The sequence below is a fragment of the Manihot esculenta genome, chromosome 17 (genome assembly GCF_001659605.2).
Source record: "Manihot esculenta cultivar AM560-2 chromosome 17, M.esculenta_v8, whole genome shotgun sequence".
NCBI lineage: Eukaryota > Viridiplantae > Streptophyta > Magnoliopsida > Malpighiales > Euphorbiaceae > Manihot > Manihot esculenta.
In genome coordinates this window covers 17,238,518-17,265,768 of record NC_035177.2, presented here as the reverse complement: position 1 = coordinate 17,265,768, position 27,251 = coordinate 17,238,518, and the positions used below count along the sequence as shown (strand labels likewise).

General features: G+C 40.9%; 1 protein-coding gene across 1 annotated transcript; it reads left to right on the top strand.

Annotated features, from left to right (window-relative positions):
• The first annotated feature begins 387 nt into the window (after window positions 1-387).
• LOC110604372 (pentatricopeptide repeat-containing protein At5g39980, chloroplastic) lies at window positions 388-2,706 on the top strand. The gene has a single exon (XM_021742510.2). It carries the CDS (start codon window positions 395-397, stop codon window positions 2,471-2,473), a length of 2,079 nt encoding a protein of 692 aa, XP_021598202.1. The 5' UTR covers window positions 388-394; the 3' UTR covers window positions 2,474-2,706.
• The last annotated feature ends 24,545 nt before the right edge of the window (window positions 2,707-27,251 follow it).

Sequence of the window (27,251 nt, the reverse complement as noted above, 5' to 3'; positions counted from 1 at the left end):
TAATTTTGGTTCTTTCAAATGGACTTCGTAATTTTCTACATATAAAAGAATTTCGTTCAATTTAAAAAAAATGAAAAAATAACCGTCTTTCTAGCTTTTCTTAAATATATATATATATATATATATCAATCTTTCTAATTTTTGTTTATTACATTATAGTTAATTAAACCAACTCATCTATTCATATGGTTAAGAGTATGCATTCAACTATTATAATCAAATCAATTTAATTTAAATTTTTGTTTTACAGTATGATCAAAAAGATTAATATTATAAAATAAAATAGTATTTTAATGATGTTATTTTCAATTTTTTTTTTTTTTTTTATAAAATAGAGAGACTTTATATTCATTCCCTTAAATATTTATTATTTTAAGGATGATGCTTTAGTGGCATGAAATTCCCTTTCAGTTATGCTAAGCAAATCGGCTTCCGCTACTGCTCCAAGAAAAGCTTGCTGCTGAAGCCAATGTCTTCTCTCCTGCAATTGTTAGATCCCATCCCTTCTTCAATCCTTTCTCTGCCACTGTTACTCTCACCCCAATCCCATATTTACACCGCCGCCGCAAAACCCAGGACCCACTTTGTCCTCCTCTCAGCCAGAGCGGCCAAAAGAGATGTCTGGACCAGAAACTCAACCCATCAAACCTCGCCATATTTCCCAAAACGACAAAACAAAGAACCGGTATATTTGGATCACAGTTTAGACATGGACGAGCTGTTGAGCTCCATTAGCCAAACCCAAAACGAGCAAGAACTCTACTCTTTGCTTTCTCCATATAAAGACAGGCAACTCTCTATCCGCTTCATGGTTTCTCTTCTTTCTCATGAATCCGATTGGGAAAGATCTCTCGCTCTTCTTGATTGGATCAATGACGTAGCTCGCTACTCTCCTTCTGTGTTTGCATATAATGTGGTTTTGCGTAATGTGCTGAGGGCCAAGCAGTGGGAGCTCGCTCATGGCCTGTTTGATGAAATGCGTAAGAGAGCTCTTGCACCTGATAGGTATACTTACTCTACGCTCATTACTTACTTTGGAAAAGCGGGTATGTTTGATTCTTCTCTTTTTTGGCTCCAACAAATGGAACAAGACCGTGTGTCTGGTGATCTTGTCTTGTATAGTAACTTGATTGAGCTTTCGCGCAAGTTGCGTGATTATTCTAAGGCTATTTCTATATTTATGAGGCTAAAAAGGAGTGGGATTACGCCGGATTTGGTTGCATATAATTCCATGATTAATGTCTTTGGGAAAGCTAGGTTATTTAGAGAAGCCAGGATGTTGGTAACGGAGATGAGAGAGGTGGGGGTTATGCCTGATACAGTTAGTTATTCAACGCTTTTGAGTGTTTATGTTGAACATGAGAAGTTTGTGGAGGCCTTATCTGTTTTTGCAGAGATGCAAGATGTCAAGTGCCCACTTGACCTCACAACATGTAATATTATGATTGATGTTTATGGACAGCTTGATATGGCCAAGGAAGCAGATAGATTGTTTTGGAGTATGAGGAAGATGGGGATAGAGCCAAATGTTGTTAGTTATAATACTCTTTTGAAGGTCTATGGGGAGGCTGAACTTTTTGGGGAAGCTATCCATTTATTTAGGTTGATGCAGAGGAAGGATATTGAGCAGAATGTTGTTACATACAATACTATGATCAAGATCTATGGGAAGTCACTTGAGCATGAGAAGGCCACAAATCTTGTGCAAGAGATGCAGAAAATAGGAATTGAACCAAATGCCATTACATACTCAACAATCATTTCTATTTGGGGTAAGGCAGGGAAATTGGATAGGGCAGCAATGTTGTTCCAGAAACTGAGAAGTTCAGGGGTTGAGATTGATCAAGTCCTTTATCAAACCATGATTGTAGCTTATGAGAGGGTAGGCTTGGTTGCTCATGCAAAGCGTCTGCTTCATGAGCTCAAAAGCCCAGATAATATACCTAGGGAGACTGCCATTAAAATTCTTGCCAGAGCTGGTAGGATAGAAGAGGCTACATGGGTTTTTCGTCAGGCTTTTGATGCTGGAGAGGTGAAAGACATATCTGTATTTGGATGCATGATTGATCTTTTCTCAAGAAACAAAAGGCCTGCAAATGTCGTCGAGGTGTTTGAGAAAATGAGAAGAGCTGGATATTTTCCTGATTCTGATGTGATTGCTCTTGTTCTGAATGCTTATGGGAAGTTAAGGGATTTTGAGAAGGCAGATTCTTTATATAGAGAAATGCAGGAAGAAGGGTGTGTTTTCCCGGATGAAGTTCACTTTCAGATGCTGAGCCTCTATGGTGCAAGAAAAGATTTTATGATGATAGAATCTCTGTTTGAGAAGCTGGATTCTGATCCTAACATTAACAAAAAGGAATTGCATCTTGTTGTCGCTAGCATCTATGAAAAAGCAAATAAATTAAATGATGCATCACGAATCATGAACAGGATGAATGAAGAAGGGATTTTGAGATTACAACCATTTTAGAAGTTTGAATCTGCCTGTCTCTTTTCAGCCTCTACCGACTGTTGTAAATTGCACCTTGTTGTACTGTTTTATATTGTAAATATCCTATTTGATGATCATTATTTCTCCACCTTTCTGAGAAATGAAAATGGTAATAGTATGGAGTTTTTTCATCATGATGTATAAAAAAGCTGTAGTTTTGGAAACTTATGTACAGTTCTCTTGTCTCAGTCCAGTTGTTTGCTTTTCTTCAAGATGAGGAGCAAGTAGATACTATTGTGCTTAGGCAGACAAGCAATGGCTTATAGGGTTTCCCATCTGTTGCAGTACTTTTGAATTAAATTCTGAGAAGCTTTCCCATATCAGATGGATTTACCAAGTCTATATTTGTAAGGCTTTTTTTTTTTGTCAAAAATCTAGATATCGTCAGGAATTCTACATTTTTTTTGGTATCTGAATCTGATCCATAAATAGAGCAACATGTCTTCAAACTGAAGAATTGTCAGTTTGTTCTTCTAGCTTACTCTGAGCAAGATCTGTGAAATAATGAGTATGAAAAATCAAAAGAAGAACTGTAACTGCAAAAAACCAGTGGGTTGAACAAGATGGTTCAGTTATCTATCACTCTCATTACTGGAAACCAGAATCTGAAATGCAGATACTTCTTTTACATTTCCTCAACAGGCTATCTCCATATTCATGTAAAAAGTACTTATTTATATTCGACTCATCTCAGTAGGGGTGAGCATTCGGTCGGTTCGGTTCAAAACCGAATCGAACCGAATAAACCGAAAACCGAAATTTGAGTGTTTATAAAAACCGAACCGAACCGATTTTGGTCAGAAACCGAATCGAACCGAACCGGTCTGATTCGGTTCGGTTCGGTTTGATCGGTTTCGATTTTTAATAATTTTTTTATTTTTTACACTTTATTTTTAATATTTTAAAATTTAATTAAAATATTTTAATTTTAATATGATTTAATTTCTATATATTATTGAAAAAACATATTATTATTACTAATCGGTTCGGTTCGGTTTTTTCGGTTTTTTTCTGATCAAAACCGAACCGAACCGAAATAACCGAAATTTTTGAAATTGAAAATCGAACCGAACTGAAATATATAAAAAATCGAACTAAATTTTCAAATCGATTCGGTTCAGTCGGTTTTTTCGGTTTGAACCGAATACTGATCACCCCTACTCATCTATTCTTACATCAGCTATGTACATTAACAGGTCATTAGCAACTGAATGGTTCTTTTCTCAGTTTGTAATATATTTAGAGTAGCAAGTGTTGAAAAAGAGAAACTTTGTGAACCAGCTGTTGACGCACCAAATATGAGGAAATTATGGTAAAATGATCATTTGAAACTGCTTTTTACAAAAACCCATTTCCAAATTCCAAGATTTTGGAGTGAAGGCAACAAGTTTCACTTTGTTGCTAAAGAATTTGGATTGCATTAGCATTTGCCTTTTCCTCTTTTCTTTTTCCTTTTTCTTCAATATGCATTTGCACTAAAAGAAGAGAGCAAAGCAAAATATCAGAAATAAAACACCGCAAAAATATGTATACATATATATATATTTGAAGTTAGTTTAATGCTTCAAACTTACCGATGACAATGCCGCAGCTATTAAAGTCTAAAATTTAAGAAGTTAACTATTAGATTCTTTATTTTTTAAGAAATTCACTGATTCATATTTCGTACTTACTTAATAAAAGCGCCCAAACTATTTAATATTTTTATAAAAAAGAAAAACTTTTAGAGGTGGATTTTATATTTTCTAATATATTGAAAATAAATTTTATTGTTGTTATTAAATTTTTTATAATTATATTAATTATCATTAATGAAAAATAAATTTATTGTTATCGTTATTATAATTTTAACAATCAATTATAATATCATCGTAATTAATATTGATTAACGTATAATATTTTCTTTAAAAAATTTTAATGATTAAATTTCTAACAATAATTTAATAACCAAATAAAATAATTATTAGTAATTTTCAACGGTTAATTTTTAATATTTAATAATAATTTTTTTACTCGTTAGTGAATATATACATATATATATATAATCGTTATCGGTGCGTGTATTGATATGTGAATGGCTCCAAATTAACTATTTGTGTAGAATTAGATAGTTATAAAAATCATATTATTAATTGAGTTGAACGATCACTTTATTCAACGAGTTGGACAAGTGGATTTCTTTAATTACCTATGAATCTTTCTCGCATAGTTATTTATATTTATATTTTCTTTTTTTTTTCTTTATATTTTTAAATTTTAACTCTAAAAATCCACATAGTGATCATAGGACTCAATACTTGTGAAGTAAACATTATATTTTCAAACTAATATGTATTGCAATATTGGATTTTTTCTAGTGAGCTACTTTCCTGTTGTGCTAATGCATATTGTATAAATTGTTATGTATAAATTGAGTATTGTGAGAATGAGTTGAGCTCTTTATGCTTGAATTTTATCTTTTTTGTAAGTTAGGTGAGTTTTCTTTCCATTGATATGTTATGTTTATGGTGAAATTCTATCCATTTAATTTCTTGAATTTAGACTTTTCTTTTGAATTTTAGTTGAAGATTAAAATGCAACTCTCTTACTATGAGCTTTGGGGCTTTAAATTGGTCAAAATTCTAGAGTTAGTCTAGTTCATAATTGGAGTGTGATATGTATATCTTAACTATTAATCACCAATTACTTTTATAATACGAAAAGATAAGATTAGTCGTCCATAACTTATGAAATTGAGAGTACTGACTAGTCATTTTATGATTATAGAGATGCTATTGATTCTGTGTATTGTTGATTATTAATAGCAACCAAATAATAATGTCTCGGCCAATCCTATCCGAGTGAGGCTTATTCTTGTGTTCCAAATCCTAAATAAAATGCCATGTGATTCAATCAATAAGTGAAAATTGATCATAAAGTTCTTCCTCGGTTGGTGAAATATGAGTGATATAAAGTATCTATAAGTTTTATTATTTTCTAATTTAAAAATAAAATTTTGCCCCGCTAATTTTCTAAATCCTTATTAATTATCATGGTCAAATATTAATATTTATATTTTTTTTAAATTAAAATTCAATATTAAAACGAAAATCTTTCAGATTTATTCATATATACTTACTACATGAGTCCATTAATATTTACTTTTTATTGAACTTAATAACTTAATATCCACTTTTTAACTCATTTATTTATTTATATAATATATAATATGTCTTAATTTATCAATATATTTAGGCCCATAAATTTAAAAAAAAAAAAAAAAGACTTTGCCTACATTGAAATAGTATCCTCACCCTTGCCGCTTCAGATATTTAGATATTTATAATGTCAAGTACATGTAATTTTAAACACATAAATTTTATTTAGTTCTTATAATTTTAAATATTATATTATTTTAATTAAGATTAAAATAAGTTAATTAATAATTTTTTAATAAAAAAATTAAATAATTTAATTTTATAAAATATAAATATTTTAATGAAATAATTTTAAAATATGAACAAACTAATAAATTTTTTGAAGAATTTAGAGACTTGATAACGATTCCCACTAAATTGTTTTTAATTCCACTGCCTCTTAGTTTGCCATACTTTTTAATTTTTAGTGATTGTTATTCCCAGAACGTCGACCGATTCAACGTTAAATTAAGCTCCTATTTTATTGATTTTTAGATTTTTTTTTACCAAAGATAGAAATAATATTCATAAAGGGCTACTATAGATCCAAGGCAAAAGACCTTAAAGAAACTATTCCATATAAATTATCCAGTCCAAAAGAAGCCCCTGCCCACGAAAAAAACTAATAATACAACCCAAAGGGACCTAGCTCAAGAGAAAACCATAGAACCCTAGCTGGGAGCACTATTTGTGAGAAGCTAGCCACGGGTAGACAGTGAGATAGTTTTTCACAGAGGAGAAAAAAATGGTCGAGGATGACTAGAGCTCCACAGTTAAAAGATCACTCATAATCAACAAAGCAAAGGAAAAAGAGCAACTCTTCAACAACAAAATCATCATCACCCTCGAAACAACTAAGAAATAGGTTCATAAGCATTTAATCGAGATTTTTTTTTTAAATCATGCATAATTAAAAAATTATTTATCAAATTATGCAGAATTTGAAAATATTTTCAAATTTTATTTGTCAAAAGAGCATGTTCGACACTAATGATGTTGAACAATATGCTCCCTACCACGGAAGTATTTCAGAATGCTCCCGTGGTAACATATGTGGCATGTTTGGCACCATGCATATCCAGCACTTTAACTGCCGAATGAGCCATCATCTCTTTGTCAAGGGTGCAGAGAGATCCTCTGCACCCCATGGCATGCTTGTTTGGCACCTACGCCCCTGTGACATGTTCAACATCCTAGGTGCCGAACATGTCTGTCCAGCACTCTAAGTGCCGGACATGCTCAAATACTTTATTTCGGAACTCAAAATGCCGAACTAGCAACAACGAACTACCCACAACGGTTCAAATATGCAACGGCTAGTTTGGCACTCTCATTATCGAATTACACTAATGGCTACCTACCCACCCTCTATAAATTGCTTATCGAATTACAAATAACATCTCATCTATTAGACTTTCTCATTGCTTATCTACTTCCTTTTTATTTTCGCTTGTATGATCTTATGTATTTTTTACTTAATCTTTGATAAAAATTAGTTCTTTTCCTCTATAAATTTCATAAAATTACTGTATCTACTTGTTTCGACTCGATTACAAACAAAAAAAGAAACGCCGATAAGTTTTAGATATTTTTTATTTTACAAGTAAATTATTTTTTATTTTTATAGTAAATTTAGTAAAGAAAAATAAATTCTCTATATGAATTATTTTATTTGCAAGAATTGAAAGATTTCATTTCATTGATCGACTCGGTGAAAATGTGATGCAGTTATTCATATTTAAAAGGTAAGTACGTAAAAAATTATAATTTTTTAAAATAAATATATAATATTTATTGTGTCTAATTTTAATTTATTATAATTTTAAAAAATAAAAAAAGGCTTAATTATCAATTATAGAAATATTGAATTTACATTTTTTTTTAATTTATTATCAGAAAAATGGCAGTTCTTGCATATGCTAATACTCATTGGGACGAAAATATTATAAATAGTTCTCATGGATAGGATATGATGGAGGTTTTTCAAAGGTTGTTTCAAAGGTTGTTTCAATGGGTAAAATGATAAGTTTTAATTAATTGATCGAAAAAATTGCTCGTACAATTGGATGTAGATGGATCCTTAAAATTTGAATGCATGGAGATATGGGGTGAAGATAGTGTATCTAGTATGTTTAATTACTTATATTAAATTTGTGGTCTACCTAGTATAGAAATATATGTTAAGATACTTTACTGTGTTGATGCGACGTATGAGGATGTTGATATATCTTGAACTGCTGTGGAATCAAATGTTGAACAATGTGAAGAGCAAAATTCAGTGGATGATTGTGATTTATCTGATAGTCTTAGAGGGCGATTGTAACAGCCCGAAAACCGGTACCCCTCTGTAACAGTCCGAACCGCCACCGGCACTAGGATCCAGAGCGGCTTAAGGCCGCCGGGACCCGTAGCAAGCCGCTAAACTCTCTGCACAGCTGGAATAATCCCATACATGATCAAGTTTTATCTTTTATCTACCAAGCTTGACCTGCATGCACTATGTTTAAACACATAGAACCCACTCGCCTAGGGTCAGCATATCACAAGTCAGCCTTGGTTCTACACATTTCTCATCAAGAAACAGAAAACAGGATCCATGTATAAAGGGATTATCCAAACTCTAGGGCCAAGCACAACCTATAACTCACATAACTGAACTTCATATATGTAACGACCCGAAAATCGGACCGCTACCGGCGCTAGGATCCAGATCGGCTTAAGGCCGCCGGGACCCGTAGCAAGCCTGACATGTAACCTGTAAACCTGTATAATCCCATACATGATCAACAATCATACATAAAAATTAAAAACTTTTCTTTCATTCATTCCTCATACACTAAACTCAACCTGTGCATGCACTAAACATAATCATAATCATAAACTTGACCCCTCTGTGGGATCTCATCAGTGCCCCAAGGGGGCGATACATCATAAGTTGAGTTGGTTAAACATAAACATCAATAGACATTAAGATCATGTACCAACAAGGGATTACAACATCTATAGGGTCAAGCACAACTTCTAATCCTCAAGATCATTATACATAACATAACTATCCAATTATACATCATCTTACAATTTTATCATGTCCACTTTCTAACTATTACAATTACAAGACTTTACTCTTCTTGACTTCTCTGTCTAGCCTGTACCTGCAATCCTGGGGGATTAGGGAAAAGGGGTGAGCTACTAGAGCCCAGTGAGCAGAATAATAGAAAACAACATTTAAATTTCATGCCATCATGTAATGCAACACATCACAACAAATCACATCTCGGATGGTATTGTCACAATAGTCCTCTACATTCCAAAGTGCCGGGACGTAGAATGGGTACAACCGAACTTTCTCTTATCATATCATATCATACATACCAATGTGCCAGGGACGTAGAATGGGTACAACCTGGACTTTCTCTTACATAGTGCCAGGGACGTAGAATGGGTACAACCTGGACTTCCATACCATATCATGCCGTAACATCATCATACCATATGAGGACTAAAGGATCATCCAATAACCAATCCACATCAACATCATAAATGCAATGCAACATATTCGTGATTTCTAATGCAGACAACCTAATTCATCACATGGCATTCATGATGCATGAACCTGCTCAACTGTATAATTTATTTGCTTTAAAACATAAAAGTTTATTCTACTCACCTCTGGCTGAAGCTCTACTGACTCAGAAGCAGCTGAACTCACTGCTGGGGTCCTCGGTTCCTCGGGTCCGAACCTACACAGGTGGACTCAAATGAGGGACCAAACAACTAGAACATAACTCTAAAAACATCCCCCAAAAACCCCCTAAAACACCTCAAACAATCATGCAAAAACATGCAAAGGAAGGCTGAACAGGGCAGGTTCGGCGGCACCTTCGGCGGCCGAAAGTCTCTCTAGAGCCGAAACCCAGGCAGGTTCGGCGGCACCTTCGGCGGCCGAAAGTCCCAGACAGAGACAAAAGTCTCTTTTCTGGGGCAACTTCGGCAGCCGAAAGGCCTGCCTCCCAAGCCATGTTCGGCGGCCGAAAGTCCTTCGGCTGCCGAACCTGGTTTCTGCCAAAGGGCAGAAACTTGGCTCCTTTTTCACAAAAACTTCTCCTTTCCATTCCAACATGCATATAACTCATCCAAATCATGCAAATATACATACATTGGCTCCTAGGGGCTTCAAACTAACTTAAACCCCAACTACAACACACAACAACAACACAATCCAACATACATTACTCAAAACATAACATTAACTCAAAAACCTAACTATGAGCTAAACATGCATTCTACCCCATAGATCTTGCATAAAACTTACTTTAAACATGAAATGAGCTTAAGATCGGCTCTTACCTCTTGAAGATCGAGAGAGAGACGTCCTAAACTCGGAGGTGGGAGATTTTTTAGTTCTTGAACCTCAAAGCTCCAAAACTTGCTTTAAACTTGAAAATCTTCAAAACAACGTAAAAACTTGTGAAAATCTTGAAAGATTTGAAGGAAAGAACTCAAGGATGGTGAGGAACGGCGGAAGGGCTCACCTTGGCCGAAAATGGGGAGAAAGCTCGCCCATTTCGGCTAAGGGGCTCTTTTATAGTGGCTGGCTAGGCCACATTCGGGAGCCGAACGTGCCCCCGCATGCATGCCATGTTCGGCGGCCGAACTTGAGGTTCGGCGGCTGAACCTGGACTTTCCTCAACCTATGCCTTCGGGGGCCTAAGGCACACCTGAAATGCCTGCATGTTCGGCGGCTGAACCTGGGTTTTTATTCAAAAACTCATTTCCTCTTTACTTAAAATCATCAACAACATTAAAACATTTCATGAAAACAGGGTTTTACCCTTCTAGAGGTCTCCGACATCCGAGATTCCACCGGACGGTAGGAATTCCGATACCGGAGTCTAGCCGGGTATTACATTCTCCCCCCCTTAAGAACATTCGTCCCCGAATGTTCCTCAACTAGCACATAGCATGGCATACACATAACATACACATAAAACACATGAAACATATAAGAAACTAACCTTAGAAAATATAAGGGTATTGCTGAAGCATGGACTCCCGTGTCTCCCAAGTGCACTCTTCCATATTGTGGTGGTTCCACAGGACTTTCACCATCGGGATTTCCTTGTTTCTTAGCTTTCTGATCTGGGTGTCTATGATCCGCACTGGCTGCTCAACATAGGTGAGATCCTCTTGGATCTCCACATCAGGTTCACTAAGAACCTTGCCCGGATTTGACACAAATTTCCTCAACATTGAAACATGGAAAACCGGATGGATTCTTGCCATTGAAGCAGGCAAATCTAGCTTGTACGACACATTCCCAATCTTCTGCAAGATTTCAAAGGGTCCGATGTACCGTGGGGCTAGTTTACCTTTCTTCCCAAAGCGAACCACTCCTTTCATTGGAGACACTTTGAGCAATACCAAATCCCCCTCCTGAAACTCTACCTGTCTTCTGCGAATGTCTGCATAACTCTTCTGTCTGCTTGCAGCTGTCTTGATTCTCTCTCTGATTATGGGTACCACCCTGCTGGTGATCTCTACTAGCTCAGGCCCTGCCAAGGCCCTTTCTCCAACTTCCTCCCAGCAAACAGGTGACCTGCACTTCCTCCCATATAAAGCTTCATATGGAGCCATCCCGATGCTAGCATGATGGCTGTTATTGTAGGCAAACTCCACCAAAGGTAGATGCTGCCTCCAAGAACCACTAAAGTCCAGCACACACATTCTGAGCATATCCTCGATAGTCTGGATGGTCCTTTCGAACTGTCCGTCCGTCTGGGGGTGGAAGGCAGTACTGAAATCCAACCTAGTACCCATGGCATTCTGCAGACTCCGCCAAAACTTGGAGGTGAACTGGGGCCCTCTATCAGACACTATTGAAACAGGAACCCCATGCAGCCTGACGATCTCATCCACATATACCTGCGCCAACTTGTCCACAGAGTAGCCACTCCTGACAGGAATGAAGTGAGCAGATTTGGTGAGTCTGTCCACAATCACCCATATGGAGTCCACTCTGTTGGACGCCGCCGGTAACCCCACTGCGAAGTCCATAGCTATATTCTCCCATTTCCACTCTGGAATAGGTAGCGGGTTAAGCATTTTCAGCCGGCTTCTGATGTTCCAGCTTCACCCTCTAACATACTTCGCAGGCGGACACAAACTGTGCCACTTCTTTCTTCATCGCTGGCCACCAATAAACCTTCTTCAAATCTTGATACATCTTGGTGGCTCTGGGGTGAACGCTGTATCTTGCATTATGAGCCTCCCTCATAATGTCTCCTTTTAGCCCTATGTCATCTGGTACACAAAGTCTGCTCCCATAGCGGAGGATCCCCTTACTGTCAAATCTGAACTCACTGTCCTTGCCTGACTGAACAGTCCTGGCAATCTTCACTAACTCTGGGTTCTCATGCTGTTTCTGAGCCACTTGCTCCAGAAATACAGGTGTCACTCTCATCTGGGCCACTAAAGCACCGGTACCAGGCAACTCCAACTGTAGACCTTCATCAATGAGCTTGTAAAACTCCTTCACCACTGGTCTCCTCTCTGCCGTGATGTGGGATAGACTGCCTAGTGACTTCCGGCTTAGGGCGTCTGCCACGACATTCGCCTTACCCGGATGATACTGAATCTTGCAATCATAGTCACTCAGCAGCTCTACCCATCTCCTCTGTCTCAAGTTCAAATCTATTTGACTCAGGATGTACTACAGGCTCTTATGATCTGTAAAGATCTCACATTTTACCCCATAGAGGTAGTGCCTCCACATCTTGAGTGCAAAGATTACTGCTGCCATCTCAAGGTCATGTGTGGGGTAATTCAACTCATGCTTCTTCAGCTGCCTAGAAGCATAAGCAATCACCCTCTCATTCTGCATCAGTACACAACCCAGTCCCACCCGGGACGCATCACAAAAGACTGTAAAGTCCTCATCACTAGATGGCAGAGCTAACACTGGTGCTGAAGTCAACCTCTTCTTAAGCTCTTCAAAACTCTCTTCGCACTGGTCGGTCCACAGAAACTTCTGATTCTTCCTGGTTAATCTGGTCAGAGGAGCTGCTATTTTTGAGAAGTCCTGAACGAACCTCCTGTAGTAACCTGCCAAACCCAAGAAACTCCTGATCTCCGTCACTGAAGTGGGTCTAGGCCAGTTAGCCACAGTTTCTATCTTCTTGGGGTCCACCTCTATCCCATTCTCTGACACTACATGCCCCAAGAACGAAATGCTCCTCAGCCAGAACTCACACTTAGAGAACTTGGCATACAAGCCATGTTCCCTCAAGGTCTGCAAAACCAACCGCAGATGATGGGCATGCTCCTCTGCATTCCTGGAATACACTAAGATATCATCTATGAAGACAATAACAAAGTGATCCAGGTACTGGCTAAACACTCTATTCATGAGATCCATGAATGTTGCAGGGGCGTTGGTTAACCCGAACGGCATTACAAGGAACTCAAAATGCCCATATCTGGTCCTTAAAGCTGTCTTTGGCACATCCTCATCTCTGATCCTCAGCTGATGGTACCCAGATCTCAGATCTATTTTGGAGAAACAACCTGCTCCGGCTAGCTGGTCAAATAGATCATCGATCCTTGGCAATGGGTACTTATTCTTGGTAGTGACTTTGTTCAACTGCCTGTAATCAATACAAAGTCTAAGGGATCCATCCTTCTTTTTCACGAACAAAACTGGTGCACCCCAAGGTGAAGTGCTCGGTCGGATGAAGCCCTTTTCTACCAACTCTTGCAACTGTTCCTTCAATTCTTTCAACTCGGCTGGAGCCATCCTGTAGGGAGGGATAGAGATCGGTCGGGTTCCAGGCATCAATTCTATCTCGAACTCTATCTCCCTAGCAGGTGGTAAACCTGGCAGCTCATCGGGGAAGACGTCTAGAAACTCTCTAACCACTGGCACCGAGGCGGGCTCTCTAACCTGACTGCTAAGCTCTCTCACATGAGTCAAATACCCCTGACATCCCTTCCTAAGCAACCTACGAGCCTGAAGAGCTGATATCAGACCTCTAGGTGTACCCCTCCTATCTCCCCTGAAGACAACCTCTGACCCATCCTGAACTCTGAACCTGACTACCTTGTCCCTGCAGTCCAAGGTAGCACTATGGGTAGATAGCCAGTCCATCCCTAGAATGACGTCAAAATCTGTCAAATCTAGAACCACCAGGTTGGCGGACAAGCATCTTCCCTCAACAAACACAGGACTACACTGGCAGACTGACTCTGCCACTGATGGATCACACTTGGGTCCACTGACCCAGAGAGGACACTCTAACTCAGAGATCATCAACCCCAACCTCTGGACGGCTCTCGGAGCAATAAAAGAATGAGATGCACCAGGGTCCATCAAGGCATACACATCTGAACAACCAATGACTAAATTACCTGCCACCACGGTGTTAGATGCATCTGCCTCCTGCTGAGTCATTGTGAAGATCCGTGCTGGAGCTGATGGACCTTCACCTCTGAAACCCGCTGAAGAAGAGGCTGCCCCTCTCCCTCTGCCTCTGCCACTGGCCTGAGTCATGGCTGGAGCTGCTGGCTGAGCCACACTACCCGAAGTTGTCTGCTGAGACTGTGCTCCAAAAGCTGCCCTAGGACACTCCCGAGCCATGTGTCCCTCTTGCCCGCATCTGAAGCAGGCTGCTGTCCCAGCCCGACAAACTCCCCTGTGTAGCCTACCACACTTTGCACAAACTGCATTATCCGCGCCAGAGCTTGAGCCACTCCCTAGTCCCATACTAGACTTGACCTTATTCCAAAACTTGTTCTTCTTGGGCTTCCTAGTGGTGTTACTCCACTTTTTGCTACCTGAAGCTGCTGCACTCAGAGAAGAAGAGCCTGGGGTCTTGGAACCAGAAGGCTGTGCCACTGACTGCTTAACTGCTCCCTGAACGATGGCACTGGCCTCCATTTTCCGGGCCATATCCACTATGGCATGGAAGCTCTCCCTATCTGCTGACTGGATCAAGGAGGAATATCTGGAGTGGAGTTTCATGATATACCTCCTTGACCTTTTCTGGTCTGAGTCAAGATTTTGCCCTGCAAATGGCAACAGCTCCAAGAATCTGTCTGTGAACTCCTCTACACCCATCTCATCAGTCTGCCTCAACTGCTCAAACTCTATCATCTTCAGCTCCCTTGAACTATCTGGGAAAGCCCATCCTGCAAACTCGTTTGCAAACTCTTCCCAAGACATGTTGTCTACCCTCGGGTTCACATAATTCTTGAACCACTCTCGTGCCTTCTTGCACTTAAGCATGAACCCAGCCATTTGAATGGCTCTACTATCATCAGCCCCAATCTCATCAGTGATCACCTTAACCCTTTCCAGATACACAAATGGGTCATCCCCTTTTTCATACTGAGGAGCACCCAGTTTCATGTAGTTGGTCATCTTGACCTTGCCCCCACTGACTGAGCTAGGTCTAGAAGGTTGGGTAGCTGGGGCTGCTGGTTCTGTAGGTGGTGGGGGTGGTGCGACATTTTCTGAGGTAGGGTTTGGATAGTAAGGTGGGGGTGGATACATTGGGTATTGTGAATATGGTGGGTAATAGGGTGGGTATGGCATCTGTGTGGGATAAGGGGTGAAGCTAGGGTAATCCGATGTACCTCCCATCGAATACCCGGGATTTTGTGAGAAGTGTGGGTAGTGGGGTGGCTGAACAAATCCCGAGGCCTGAGTGCCTCCTTGGGACTCTCCCATTCCCTCTTCTGACATACTAACTCCCAAACTGCCATCCCTCCTCTGCTCTACATCCATATCATCCCCCATGCCTTCTGACATTCCTCCCTGAACTGTTCCTCTGACTGATCTGCTTCTACCCAGATCCAAAGACCTTCTAGGGTCTCTTACTGCTCTTTCTCTATTAGACCTACTAGACATTGCCCTAGGCAATGTAGGAGGACGGGCGCTCATGCCCTCATCCTCAGGTGGCACTCCAGTCAATCGTGCAGATCGACGAGTTCCTCTCATCCTGTTTTCTGAAAGGCAGCACATAACAAGCAAACATTAACATCATATGGTTCATGTGGGCACACATGAACCCTCATCACCTACATCACATATCATAGCATATCATTAATGTACATGTATATTATCATGGCATTTCACATCATCATACAAGACAGGACTCCACATCCTATCCTAGTGGACATGATCTTCCTATTGTGCTTGACCTTCTATAACATCTATGAGCCCGACACGCTAGGTCCGACCATATGAACCTAGGGCTCTGATACCATTCTCTAACGACCCGAAAATCGGACCGCTACCGGCGCTAGGATCCAGATCGGCTTAAGGCCGCCGAGACCCGTAGCAAGCCTGACATGTAACCTGTAAACCTGTTTAATCCCATACATGATCAACAATCATACATAAAAATTAAAAACTTTTCTTTCATTCATTCCTCATACACCAAACTCAACCTGTGCATGCACTAAACATAATCATAATCATAAACTTGACCCCTCTGTGGGATCTCATCAGTGCCCCAAGGGGGCGATACATCATAAGTTGAGTTGGTTAAACATAAACATCAATAGACATTACGATCATGTACCAACAAGGGATTACAACATCTATAGGGTCAAGCACAACTTCTAATCCTCAAGATCATTATACATAACATAACTATCCAATTATACATCATCTTACAATTTTATCATGTCCACTTTCTAACTATTACAATTACAAGACTTTACTCTTCTTAACTTCTCTGTCTAGCCCGTACCTGCAATCCTGGGGGATTAGGGAAAAGGGGTGAGCTACTAGAGCCCAGTGAGCAGAATAATAGAAAACAACATTTAAATTTCATGCCATCATGTAATGCAACACATCACAACAAATCACATCTCGGATGGTATTGTCACCAATAGTCCTCTACATTCCAAAGTGCCGGGACGTAGAATGGGTACAACCGGTCTTTCTCTTAACATATCATATCATACATACCAATGTGCCAGGAACGTAGAATGGGTACAACCTGGACTTTCTCTTACATAGTGCCAGGGACGTAGAATGGGTACAACCTGGACTTCCATACCATATCATGCCGTAACATCATCATACCATACGAGGACTAAAGGATCATCCAATAACCAATCCACATCAACATCATAAATGCAATGCAACATATTCGTGATTTCTAATGCAGACAACCTAATTCATCACATGGCATTCATGATGCATGAACCTGCTCAACTGTATAATTCATTTGCTTTAAAACATAAAAGTTTATTCTACTCACCTCTGGCTGAAGCTCTACTGACTCAGAAGCAGCTGAACTCACTGCTGGGGTCCTCGGTTCCTCGGGTCCGAACCTACACAGGTGGACTCAAATGAGGGACCAAACAACTAGAACATAACTCTAAAAACATCCCCCAAAAACCCCCTAAAACACCTCAAACAATCATGCAAAAACATGCAAAGGAAGGCTGAACAGGGCAGGTTCGGCGGCACCTTCGGCGGCCGAAAGTCCCTCTAGAGCCGAAACCCAGGCAGGTTCGGCGGCACCTTCGGCTGCCGAAAGTCCCAGACAGAGACGAAAGTCTCTTTTCGGGGGCAACTTCGGCAGCCAAAAGGCCTGCCTCCCAAGCCATGTTCGGTGGCCGAAAGTCCTTCGGCTGCCGAACCTGGTTTCTGCCAAAGGGCAGAAACTTGGCTCCCTTTGCACAAAAACTTCTCCTTTCCATTCCAACATGCATATAACTCATCCAAATCATGCAAATATACATACATTGGCTCCTAGGGGCTTCAAACTAACTTAAACCCCAACTACAATACACAACAACAACACAATCCAACATACATTGCTCAAAACATAACATTAACTCAAAAACCTAACTATGAGCTAAACATGCATTCTACCCCATAGATCTTGCATAAAACTTACTTTAAACATGAAATGAGCTTAAGATCGGCTCTTACCTCTTGAAGATCGAGAGAGAGACGTCCTAAACTCGGAGGTGGGAGATTTTTGAGTTCTTGAACCTCAAAGCTCCAAAACTTAATTTAAACTCGAAAATCTTCAAAACAACGTAAAAACTTGTGAAAATCTTGAAAGATTTGAAGGAAAGAACTCAAGGATGGTGAGGAACGGCGGAAGGGCTCACCTTGGCCAAAAATGGGGAGAAAGCTCACCCATTTCGGCTAAGGGGCTCTTTTATAGTGGCTGGCCAGGCCACATTCGGGAGCCGAACGTGCCCCCGCATGCATGCCATGTTCGGCGGCCGAACTTGAGGTTCGGCGGCCGAACCTGGACTTTCCTCAACCTATGCCTTCGGGGGCCTAAGGCACACCCGAAATGCCTGCATGTTCGGCGGCCGAACTTGAGGTTCGGCGGCCGAACCTGGGTTTTTATTCAAAAACTCATTTCCTCTTTACTTAAAATCATCAACAACATTAAAACATTTCATGAAAACAGAGTTTTACCCTTCTAGAGGTCTCCGACATCCGAGATTCCACCGGACGGTCGGAATTCCGATACCGGAGTCTAGCCGGGTATTACAATATAATACATTAAGATACATGTCCACTAACCTTCTATTTAAAACACATACTCATAGCCCTGACTTTACTCTTTACTCTTGCTGACTCTGATCTTTCTCAGCTCACTCTGGCCCTGCAAAACTGGGGGGGGGGGAAGGAGTGGGGTGAGCTATAAAGCCCAGTGAGTAGAACAGTAAATATAACATGGTGATAAACATGCTCTCATGGAATGCATCACATCACAAGTAATTCACCCATCTCGGCCGGACGGATCAAAACTCCCTCAAACTGTGCCTGGCCCACAAAGGAGCTCTCAGGACTTCATCTCAATCATTAGTACCAAAGTTCCCTGTGCCTGGTCCCCTCAGGGCTATTCCAGGACTTTCCTACGAGGGCTAATGAATCCAAAGCTATGTCCGTACCGCACATAAAGCAATGTACATGGAGCAGTGCCAGGTACAAGGATAATGCAATGCAACATATTCGTGTGCACTAATGCAATGCACCCTAACATAGCATGGCATCAATGATGCATGATTCATGATAAAATATTTACTTTTCCATATTAAAACCATTAAGTTTAGTTCCACTCACCTGCCACTGCTGGCTAACTCTAGGCCAACTCTAACTCTAGGGCCTCCTCGGTTCCTCAGGTCCAAACCTACACTGGTGGACTCACATGAGGTACCAAACAACTCTAACAGAACTCTAAACATCTCCCCAAAACCCCCCTAAAACATCACAAACATGCATGGAAAAACATGCAAAGAAAGGCTGGACAGGGCACCTTCGGCGGCACATTCGGCGGCCGAACTCCCTCTCTAGAGCCGAAACTCATGCATGTTCGGCGGCACCTTCGGCTGCCGAAAGTCTCCTCCAGAGACGAAAGCTAGGCACTTTCGGCGGCCGAAAGTCCTTTCCAGAGCCGAAAGTCCAAACGTTCGGGGGCAAGTTTAGGCGGCCAAAACCCCAAAAAACAACTCATATAGCATACAAAGGCATAAAGGGTCCCTAAACCCTCACATGCACACCTCATGCAAACCTCATGCAAACTAACCTTTTCCCTTCATAAAACTCACTTAAAACACTGTAACAGCTAAGGATCTACACTTACCTCTTGAAGAACGAGAGGATTGGCGATCCAAACTTGACGAGATGGAGAATCCAGCTCTAAAAGTCTCCAAGCTCCAAAACTCTTCAAAATCACATAAAACCTACTTAAAACTTGCTTAACTTTGAAAGATTTGATGAAACAACAACAAATCAACCCAAGGAGATCAAGAACTCACCTAGACCCGAAAAGAGAGAGAAACCTCACCTCAAATCCAGATAAGGGGCCTTTTATAGGTGGCCAACCGCCTCTCCTTCGGCGGTCTAAGCTGCATGCAAAACCATGCAACGTTCGGCTGCCGAACTTGGAGTTTCGGGGGCAAAACCTAAGGCACTTTCGGCGGCCGAACATCACTTTCGGTGGCCGAACCTGGCCAAAGCCTCCTTGGTCTTTTCTCTTCAAAACTCAACTCTTTTCTACTTAAAACTAGAAAACACTTAAAACCATTTAAGAAAACCTTTCCTTTACCCTTCTAGAAACCTCCGACATCCTCGAATTCCACCGGACGGTAGGAATTCCGATGCCTGAAGCTAGCCGGGTATTACAATCTACCCCCCTTAGAAAAACATTCGTCCCCGAATGTTCTTCCTCGCACACATGCATACTATAGCCATAACATAAACACAGAACACATAAAAGAGACATGGTACTACTGGAGTAAAAACTCACGGTCTCCCAAGCACACTAAACACTACTGAGGTGATTCCAAGGACTAACACCATCGGAACTTCTTGTTCCTTTACACTCTGACCTGTGTGTCTCTGATCCGCTCTCGCAGCTCTAAACAGGTGAGATCCCCTGAGATCTCCACCTCAGAACCTCACTCGGATTCGACACAACTCCAAAATCAAGGAAACAAGGAAAACCGAAGAGATCTCCTCTACGAAGCAGGTAAACCTAACTGGTAGGATACATCCCCAATCCTCTACAGGATTTCAAAGGGTCCGATGTATCTTAGAGCTAGCTTACCGCTCTTGCTCAAAACGAATCACCCTTACTAGGAGACACCTCTAGCAATACCTCAACGTCTCCAGAACTGCAATAGCTTCCGCTGCGCACTCTGACTCTTGCCCTTCTCTCTTCATCTATCTAAACTGGCTTCTTCTCTAACTCTCAACAGGTAGTACCCGAATCTCCGATCTATCTAGGAACATAACCTGCGCCTACAAGCTGTTCCAATAGATCATCAATCCTGCATGGGAATACCTGTCCTTGGTAGTGACCTTGTTCAACCGCTTACAGTCGTTACAAAGTCTCAAGGATCCATCCGTCGTTTCCCACAACAACACTGGAACACTCCAGGGTGAGGTACTAGGTTGGACAAAACCCTTGTCTACCAACTCCAGCAACTACTCTTCCGGCTTCTACTACTCGGACTATTACCGCTCTCTACTCTGCAGGTGCCATCCTGTAGGGAAAGAAAGAAATGGTTCTGGATCCAGACACCACTCCTACTCCAAACTCTATCTCCCTGACAGATAGTAAACCTGACAGCTCGTCTGGGTAACATCTAAGAACTCTCTAGCCACTGAGGCTGATTCCCTGATCTGACTGCAGAACTCTCCAACAAGAGCTAGAAACCCTCTGACAACCTTTCCTGAGCAAACTAGGAGCCTGTAGGGCTGACATCAAACCTCTAGGCACTACTCTATCCCTTCCAGGGACTACCTCTGATCCATCCTGAACTCTGAACATAACTACCTTGTCTCTGCAGACTTGGTAGCACTACGAGTAGCTAGCCAATCCACCACGAAAAAGACATCAAACAGTCACATCTCTGGAAGGCACCTACTCTCAACATGCTCTGAACTGGCAGACTAACTCTGCCTCTGATGGATGGATCACACTTGAGTCTACTCACCCAAAGAGGACACTCTAAGCCCAGACGCTATCAAACCCTCCCTCTCTGGCTCACAAAGCAACAGGGAAAGAGAAACACTAGGGTCCAAAAACAGCACACACATCCGAACACCTACAAGTGAACGTACCTGACTTCACCGTGTTCGATGTGATAGCCTTCTGCTGAGTCAGAGTGAAGATCCAGGCTGAAGCTGATGGATCTTCCCTCGGGAACCTACACCACTTAATCCCAGACCGAACTGAAACCTCTACCTGAACGTACACTTACTCGTACTCTTCTCTACCTCTTACTCTGCTTCTAGCTCACTTACTCTACTTCTTTCTACTCTGCTCTATCTCACTTACTCCACTTGCGAGGGCTGCACTCAGAGATACTCGCACTATACCTGGGGCTATAAAACCCGAGGCCATAGCATCTCATAGCAACTCTCTCAAGCTCTTCTCTGGCACCCTAACCTCTCGCTACTAACTCTTCTCTCTCTTCTCTGAACATCTAACTCTGCTACTCTCACAGCAGCTAACATCCTCTAGGGTCCAGTCTACCTCTGACTACATCAAAAGACCGCCTAGGGTCCCTTGATGAACCCTCTCTGCTGATGCTACACTATTGCGCTCTTGGCAGAACAAGGGGAAGTATCTATACCTTTCCTCTCAAGAGAAACTCCTGTCAATCCAGTAGATCAACGAGTACTTCGCATCCTGCCTAGAAAAGAGCACACACAGAAACCATAGCATCACATGGCCCATGTGGTTACACATGAGTCCACATCAACCATGGCACCACAAAAACACAGCATCACATAAACATAACGTCATATAGGCATATCATCATATGATCCATGTGGTAACACATGAACCCCATACACATGCAAAGCATCTCATCTCATGGATGAACTGGTCACCAATAGTCCTCTACAAATCCATAACATAGATATGTCCCAACTATGCCAGGGGCAACACGGCCTCCTGGACTCTCTTCCTCTGTACTAGGGGCAACTAAGCCAAACCGGGTCTGCACAACGGATACATGTCATCTCCTACATGCTGAGGGCTAGAGGATCCACCAATATCCATCCACAACATCATACAAGACAGGACTCCACATCCTATCCTAGTGGACATGATCTTACTATTGTGCTTGCCCTCTACACAACCTCTTTCCGATGTGGGATACCTCTAGTCCCGGAGTGTCTTTGCTCAGCACATCGTACGCTTGAGGTCCTATGCTCTGATACCAATCTGTAACAGCCCGAAAACCGGTACCCCTCTGTAACGGTCCGAACCGCCACCGGCACTAGGATCCAGAGCGGCTTAAGGCCGCCGGGACCCGTAGCAAGCCGCTAAACTCTCTGCACAGCTGGAATAATCCCATACATGATCAAGTTTTATCTTTTATCTACCAAGCTTGACCTGCATGCACTATGTTTAAACACATAGAACCCACTCTCCTAGGGTTAGCATATCACAAGTCAGCCTTGGTTCCACACATTTCTCATCAAGAAACAGAAAACATGATCCATGTACAAAGGGATTATCCAAACTCTAGGGCCAAGCACAACCTATAACTCACATAACTGAACTTCATATAATACATTAAGATACATGTCCACTAACCTTCTATTTAAAACACATACTCATAGCCCTGACTTTACTCTTTACTCTTGCTGACTCTGATCTTTCTCAGCTCACTCTGGCCCTGCAAAACTGGGGGGGAAGGAGTGGGGTGAGCTATAAAGCCCAGTGAGTAGAACAGTGAATATAACATGGTGATAAACATGCTCTCATGGAATGCATCACATCACAAGTAATTCACCCATCTCGGCCGGACGGATCAAAACTCCCTCAAACTGTGCCTGGCCCACAAAGGAGCTCTCAGGACTTCATCTCAATCACTAGTACCGAAGTACCCTGTGCCTGGTCCCCTCAGGGCTGTTCCAGGACTTTCCTACGAGGGCTAATGAATCCAAAGCTATGTCTGTACCGCACATAAAGCAATGTATATGGAGCAGTGCCAGGTATAAGGATAATGCAATGCAACATATTCGTGTGCACTAATGCAATGCACCCTAACATAGCATGGCATCAATGATGCATGATTCATGATAAAATATTTACTTTTCCATATTAAAACCATTAAGTTTAGTTCCACTCACCTGCCACTGCTGGCTAACTCTGGGCCAACTCTAACTCTGGGGCCTCCTCGGTTTCTCGGGTCCAAACCTACACAGGTGGACTCACATGAGGTACCAAACAACTCTAACAGAACTCTAAACATCTCCCCAAAACCCCCCTAAAAAATCACAAACATGCATGGAAAAACATGCAAAGAAAGGCTGGACAGGGCACCTTCGGCGGCACATTCGGCGGCCGAACTCCCTCTCTAGAGCCGAAACTCATGCATGTTCGGCGGCACCTTCGGCTGCCGAAAGTCTCCTCCAGAGACGAAAGCTAGGCACTTTCGGCGGCACCTTCGGCGGCCGAAAGTCCTTTCCAGAGCTGAAAGTCCAAACGTTCAGAGGCAAGTTTAGGCGGCCAAAACCACCTCCACAAGGGTTCGGCGGCCGAAACTACTTTCGGGGACCGAACCTGAGTTCATCCAGAACTCAACCTCATGCACAACCAAGCCTCCCAAACCTTCCAAACACCCAAAACATGCATCCAACCTCTCTAGAAGATGCAAAAACACTTCTATTAGCACATAGGGGCTGAGAACAAGCTCAAAACCCCAAAAAACAACTCATATAGCATACAAAGGCATAAAGGGTCCCTAAACCCTCACATGCACACCTCATGCAAACCTCATGCAAACTAACCCTTTCCCTTCATAAAACTCACTTAAAACACTGTAACAGCTAAGGATCTACACTTACCTCTTGAAGAACGAGAGGATTGGTGATCCAAACTTGACGAGATGGAGAATCCAGCTCCAAAAGTCTCCAAGCTCCAAAACTCTTCAAAATCACATAAAACCTACTTAAAACTTACTTAACTTTGAAAGATTTGAAGAAACAACAACAAATCAACCCAAGGAGATCAAGAACTCACCTAGACCCAAAATGAGAGAGAAACCTCACTTCAAATCCGGATAAGGGTCCTTTTATAGGTGGCCAACCGCCTCTCCTTCGGTGGCCTAAGCTGCATGCAAAGCCATGCAACGTTCGGCTGCCGAACTTGGAGTTTCGGGGGCAAAACCTAAGGCACTTTCGGCGGCCGAACATCACTTTCGGTGGCCGAACCTGGCCAAAGCCTCCTTGGTCTTTTCTCTTCAAAACTCAACTCTTTTCTACTTAAAACCAGAAAATACTTAAAACCATTTAAGCAAACCTTTCCTTTACCCTTCTAGAAACCTCCGACATCCTCGAATTCCACCGGACGGTAGGAATTCCGATGCCTGAAGCTAGCCGGATATTACAGCGATCAAATAATTTATCTGATAGAGTAGAGGATGAGGATGATGATGACGATGACGATGATTCATGAATGTCTACTGAGGATGATGATGATGATAATGGTGAGGAGGATAGTGAGAGTAAGTATCAATATTACAACACTCAATTTTCTAATCATATTGTGCTTGTTGTTCATCCTCCCTCATACTCAGAAATAGATTTCGATTTACTTAAGGTGGATCCTTATGATAAGCCAAAAGGTCATTCCTTTTGGCATCCATCTAAAGAGTTTTCAGTTAGGATGACATTTTCTTCGAGAGATGCAGTGGTTGCAGCTGAAAAGAATATCACCTAAGACATCATCATCAATTTTGCTACCATGAAACAAGAGAGAAGACTTATTCTATAAAGTGTAAAGACAAAAACAGTGGGTGTGCATGGAGGCTTCGAGCATCCAAAAAAGAAGGAGAGGATATATGGAAAATAACGAGATATAGTGGACCGCGCACATGTGCAAATCCTCAGTTGACAAAAAACCATAGCCAATTGGATGAAAATTTCATTTATTTATTCATATTTGCGTTAATTGAACAACAGCCTGATATAAAAATTACTGCCCTACAAGCCAAAGTGAGAGATAAATTTGGGTACGAGCCGTCTTATAAAAAAACATGAAAAGCAAAGCAGAAGCAATTGCAAAGCTTTATAGGGGTTGGGATGAATCATATAGTCGGTTGCGTAGATTCATGACTACTCTTCATCATTGCAATCCTGAAACAGTATACATGATTGAGGATAATCCACATTGAATAAATGAACGATTAAATCTGATGTGTTGTGTATTTAACCGAATGTTTTGGGCTTTTAAGCAATTAATTAAGGGATTTAAACATTGTCGACCTGTAATCTCAATTGATGAAACATTCCTATATGGAAAATACACTAGGTGTATAATGTGTGCAACCGCACTCGATGGAAATAACTAACTATTTCCATTAGCTTTTGCCATTGTTGATAAGGAGGACGGTGATAATTAGTCGTGATTTATGGATTGTATAAGGATCTTTGTGACTTGAGAAGACTTGTGTATAATTTCAGATCGTCATGTTTGAATTCTTAAAGCGATGCAGAAAGATTGATGTCAACCTCCAGCCGGTCATCATCGTTACTGCATAAGATATGTATTGAGTAATTACAACAAAACATTCAAAAATGTTGCAATAAAGGAATCGTCGCGCAGGGCTGGTATGCGTTATGTTTTTATATGAAGTTTTCTTTATTTACTTAATTTAATGTCACTTTTGGCTGATACTAATTTTACTTTGATAAACTTGTCATTTATATCAACAAATCAATATCAAACGAGAAAGTTTTACGAGGCAATGAACAATATTTGGGAAGTGCACCTTGAATCATATGATTGGGCAGTTAAAATAAATTTAGAGAAATGAACGAGATCACACGATGGTGGATAAAGATATAGCGTGATGACAACAAACATGTCTGAATCCTTAAATTGTATGATGAAAGAATTTCGAGCATTGCCTATAACGACAATGGTTGAGAAAATATTCTTTCAGTGTGTCCATTATTTTGATATGCGAAGGACAACATTTTTGAATCAACAAAGTAAGGGATATGTTTTCACTCAGGCTTGTAGTGAAACATTGCATGCTAATGCAATTAAACCGAATGAACATAGAGTTAGACGGTTCAACAGTTAGACAATGGTTTGTGAAATAATTATTGCTCAAGGTAGGCAAAGCAAGTAGTGAAACTGCATATGTGATAAATTTCAAAAGATAAGGATACTATGTTCACACGCTATTGTTGCATGCATATCACATTCATTGACTACGAATAATTTGTATTTGATTATTATAAATTAGAGCATACCATCCAATGTTATGCATACACATTCTATGATCCTGATTATTGACCTGCAGCAGATGAACTTCCCCTTGTGCATGACATTTCTAGAATAAGAAAGAAGGGACGGTCGAGGTCTTTTAGAATTCGTAATGAGACAGAGCAGAGGTCGAAAAAAATAAAAGAAACGTCTAGAATTTATTGTTTCATACGTGGAAAGGTGATGCATAATAAAAAGAAATCTGTGTGAATAAGGAAGCAAGGAAATAAATATTAAAATTTTTATTATCATAAATGTAATATATTTTTTAGTATCTATTTTTTATTCTTATTTTTATTCATACCTTTTTTTTTTATACAATATCAGAATAGACGACAAGAAAACAAGAAACACCAGCTTAACAATTAATAAAATGACTGGAAATCTTTGCACGTGGAGATTACTCCTCCTGAAGTTTAAATCAATTATTTAAAAAGGAAAAAAAAGAAGATGCATCAAAATTAATCGGCAGGTTAGGGAAGCCCTTTTGTTCTGCAAGGACATAATACCTTGTTAGCAAAATTCAGATAAGTCCAAATGCACATTTAGATAATATATTTCCAACGGATTTTCTGTTCAGATTTTCGGATTGAGCTGGCTATATCTATTTTATTGGGGACAAGCAGCATATAGAAAAATTAACCCCATGTGAAACCAGAGGTATCCTCAAGGACACAAAAAGAAATGGAGATATTGAGAAAGGGAGGGAGCTTACAGTTTATGGGGAAGGAAAGGAGAGGAAATAGTAGGGTTAGAGAGGAGAAAGGAAGCGATAGCAAAATTTTCAGGGGAAATCCTTAATGC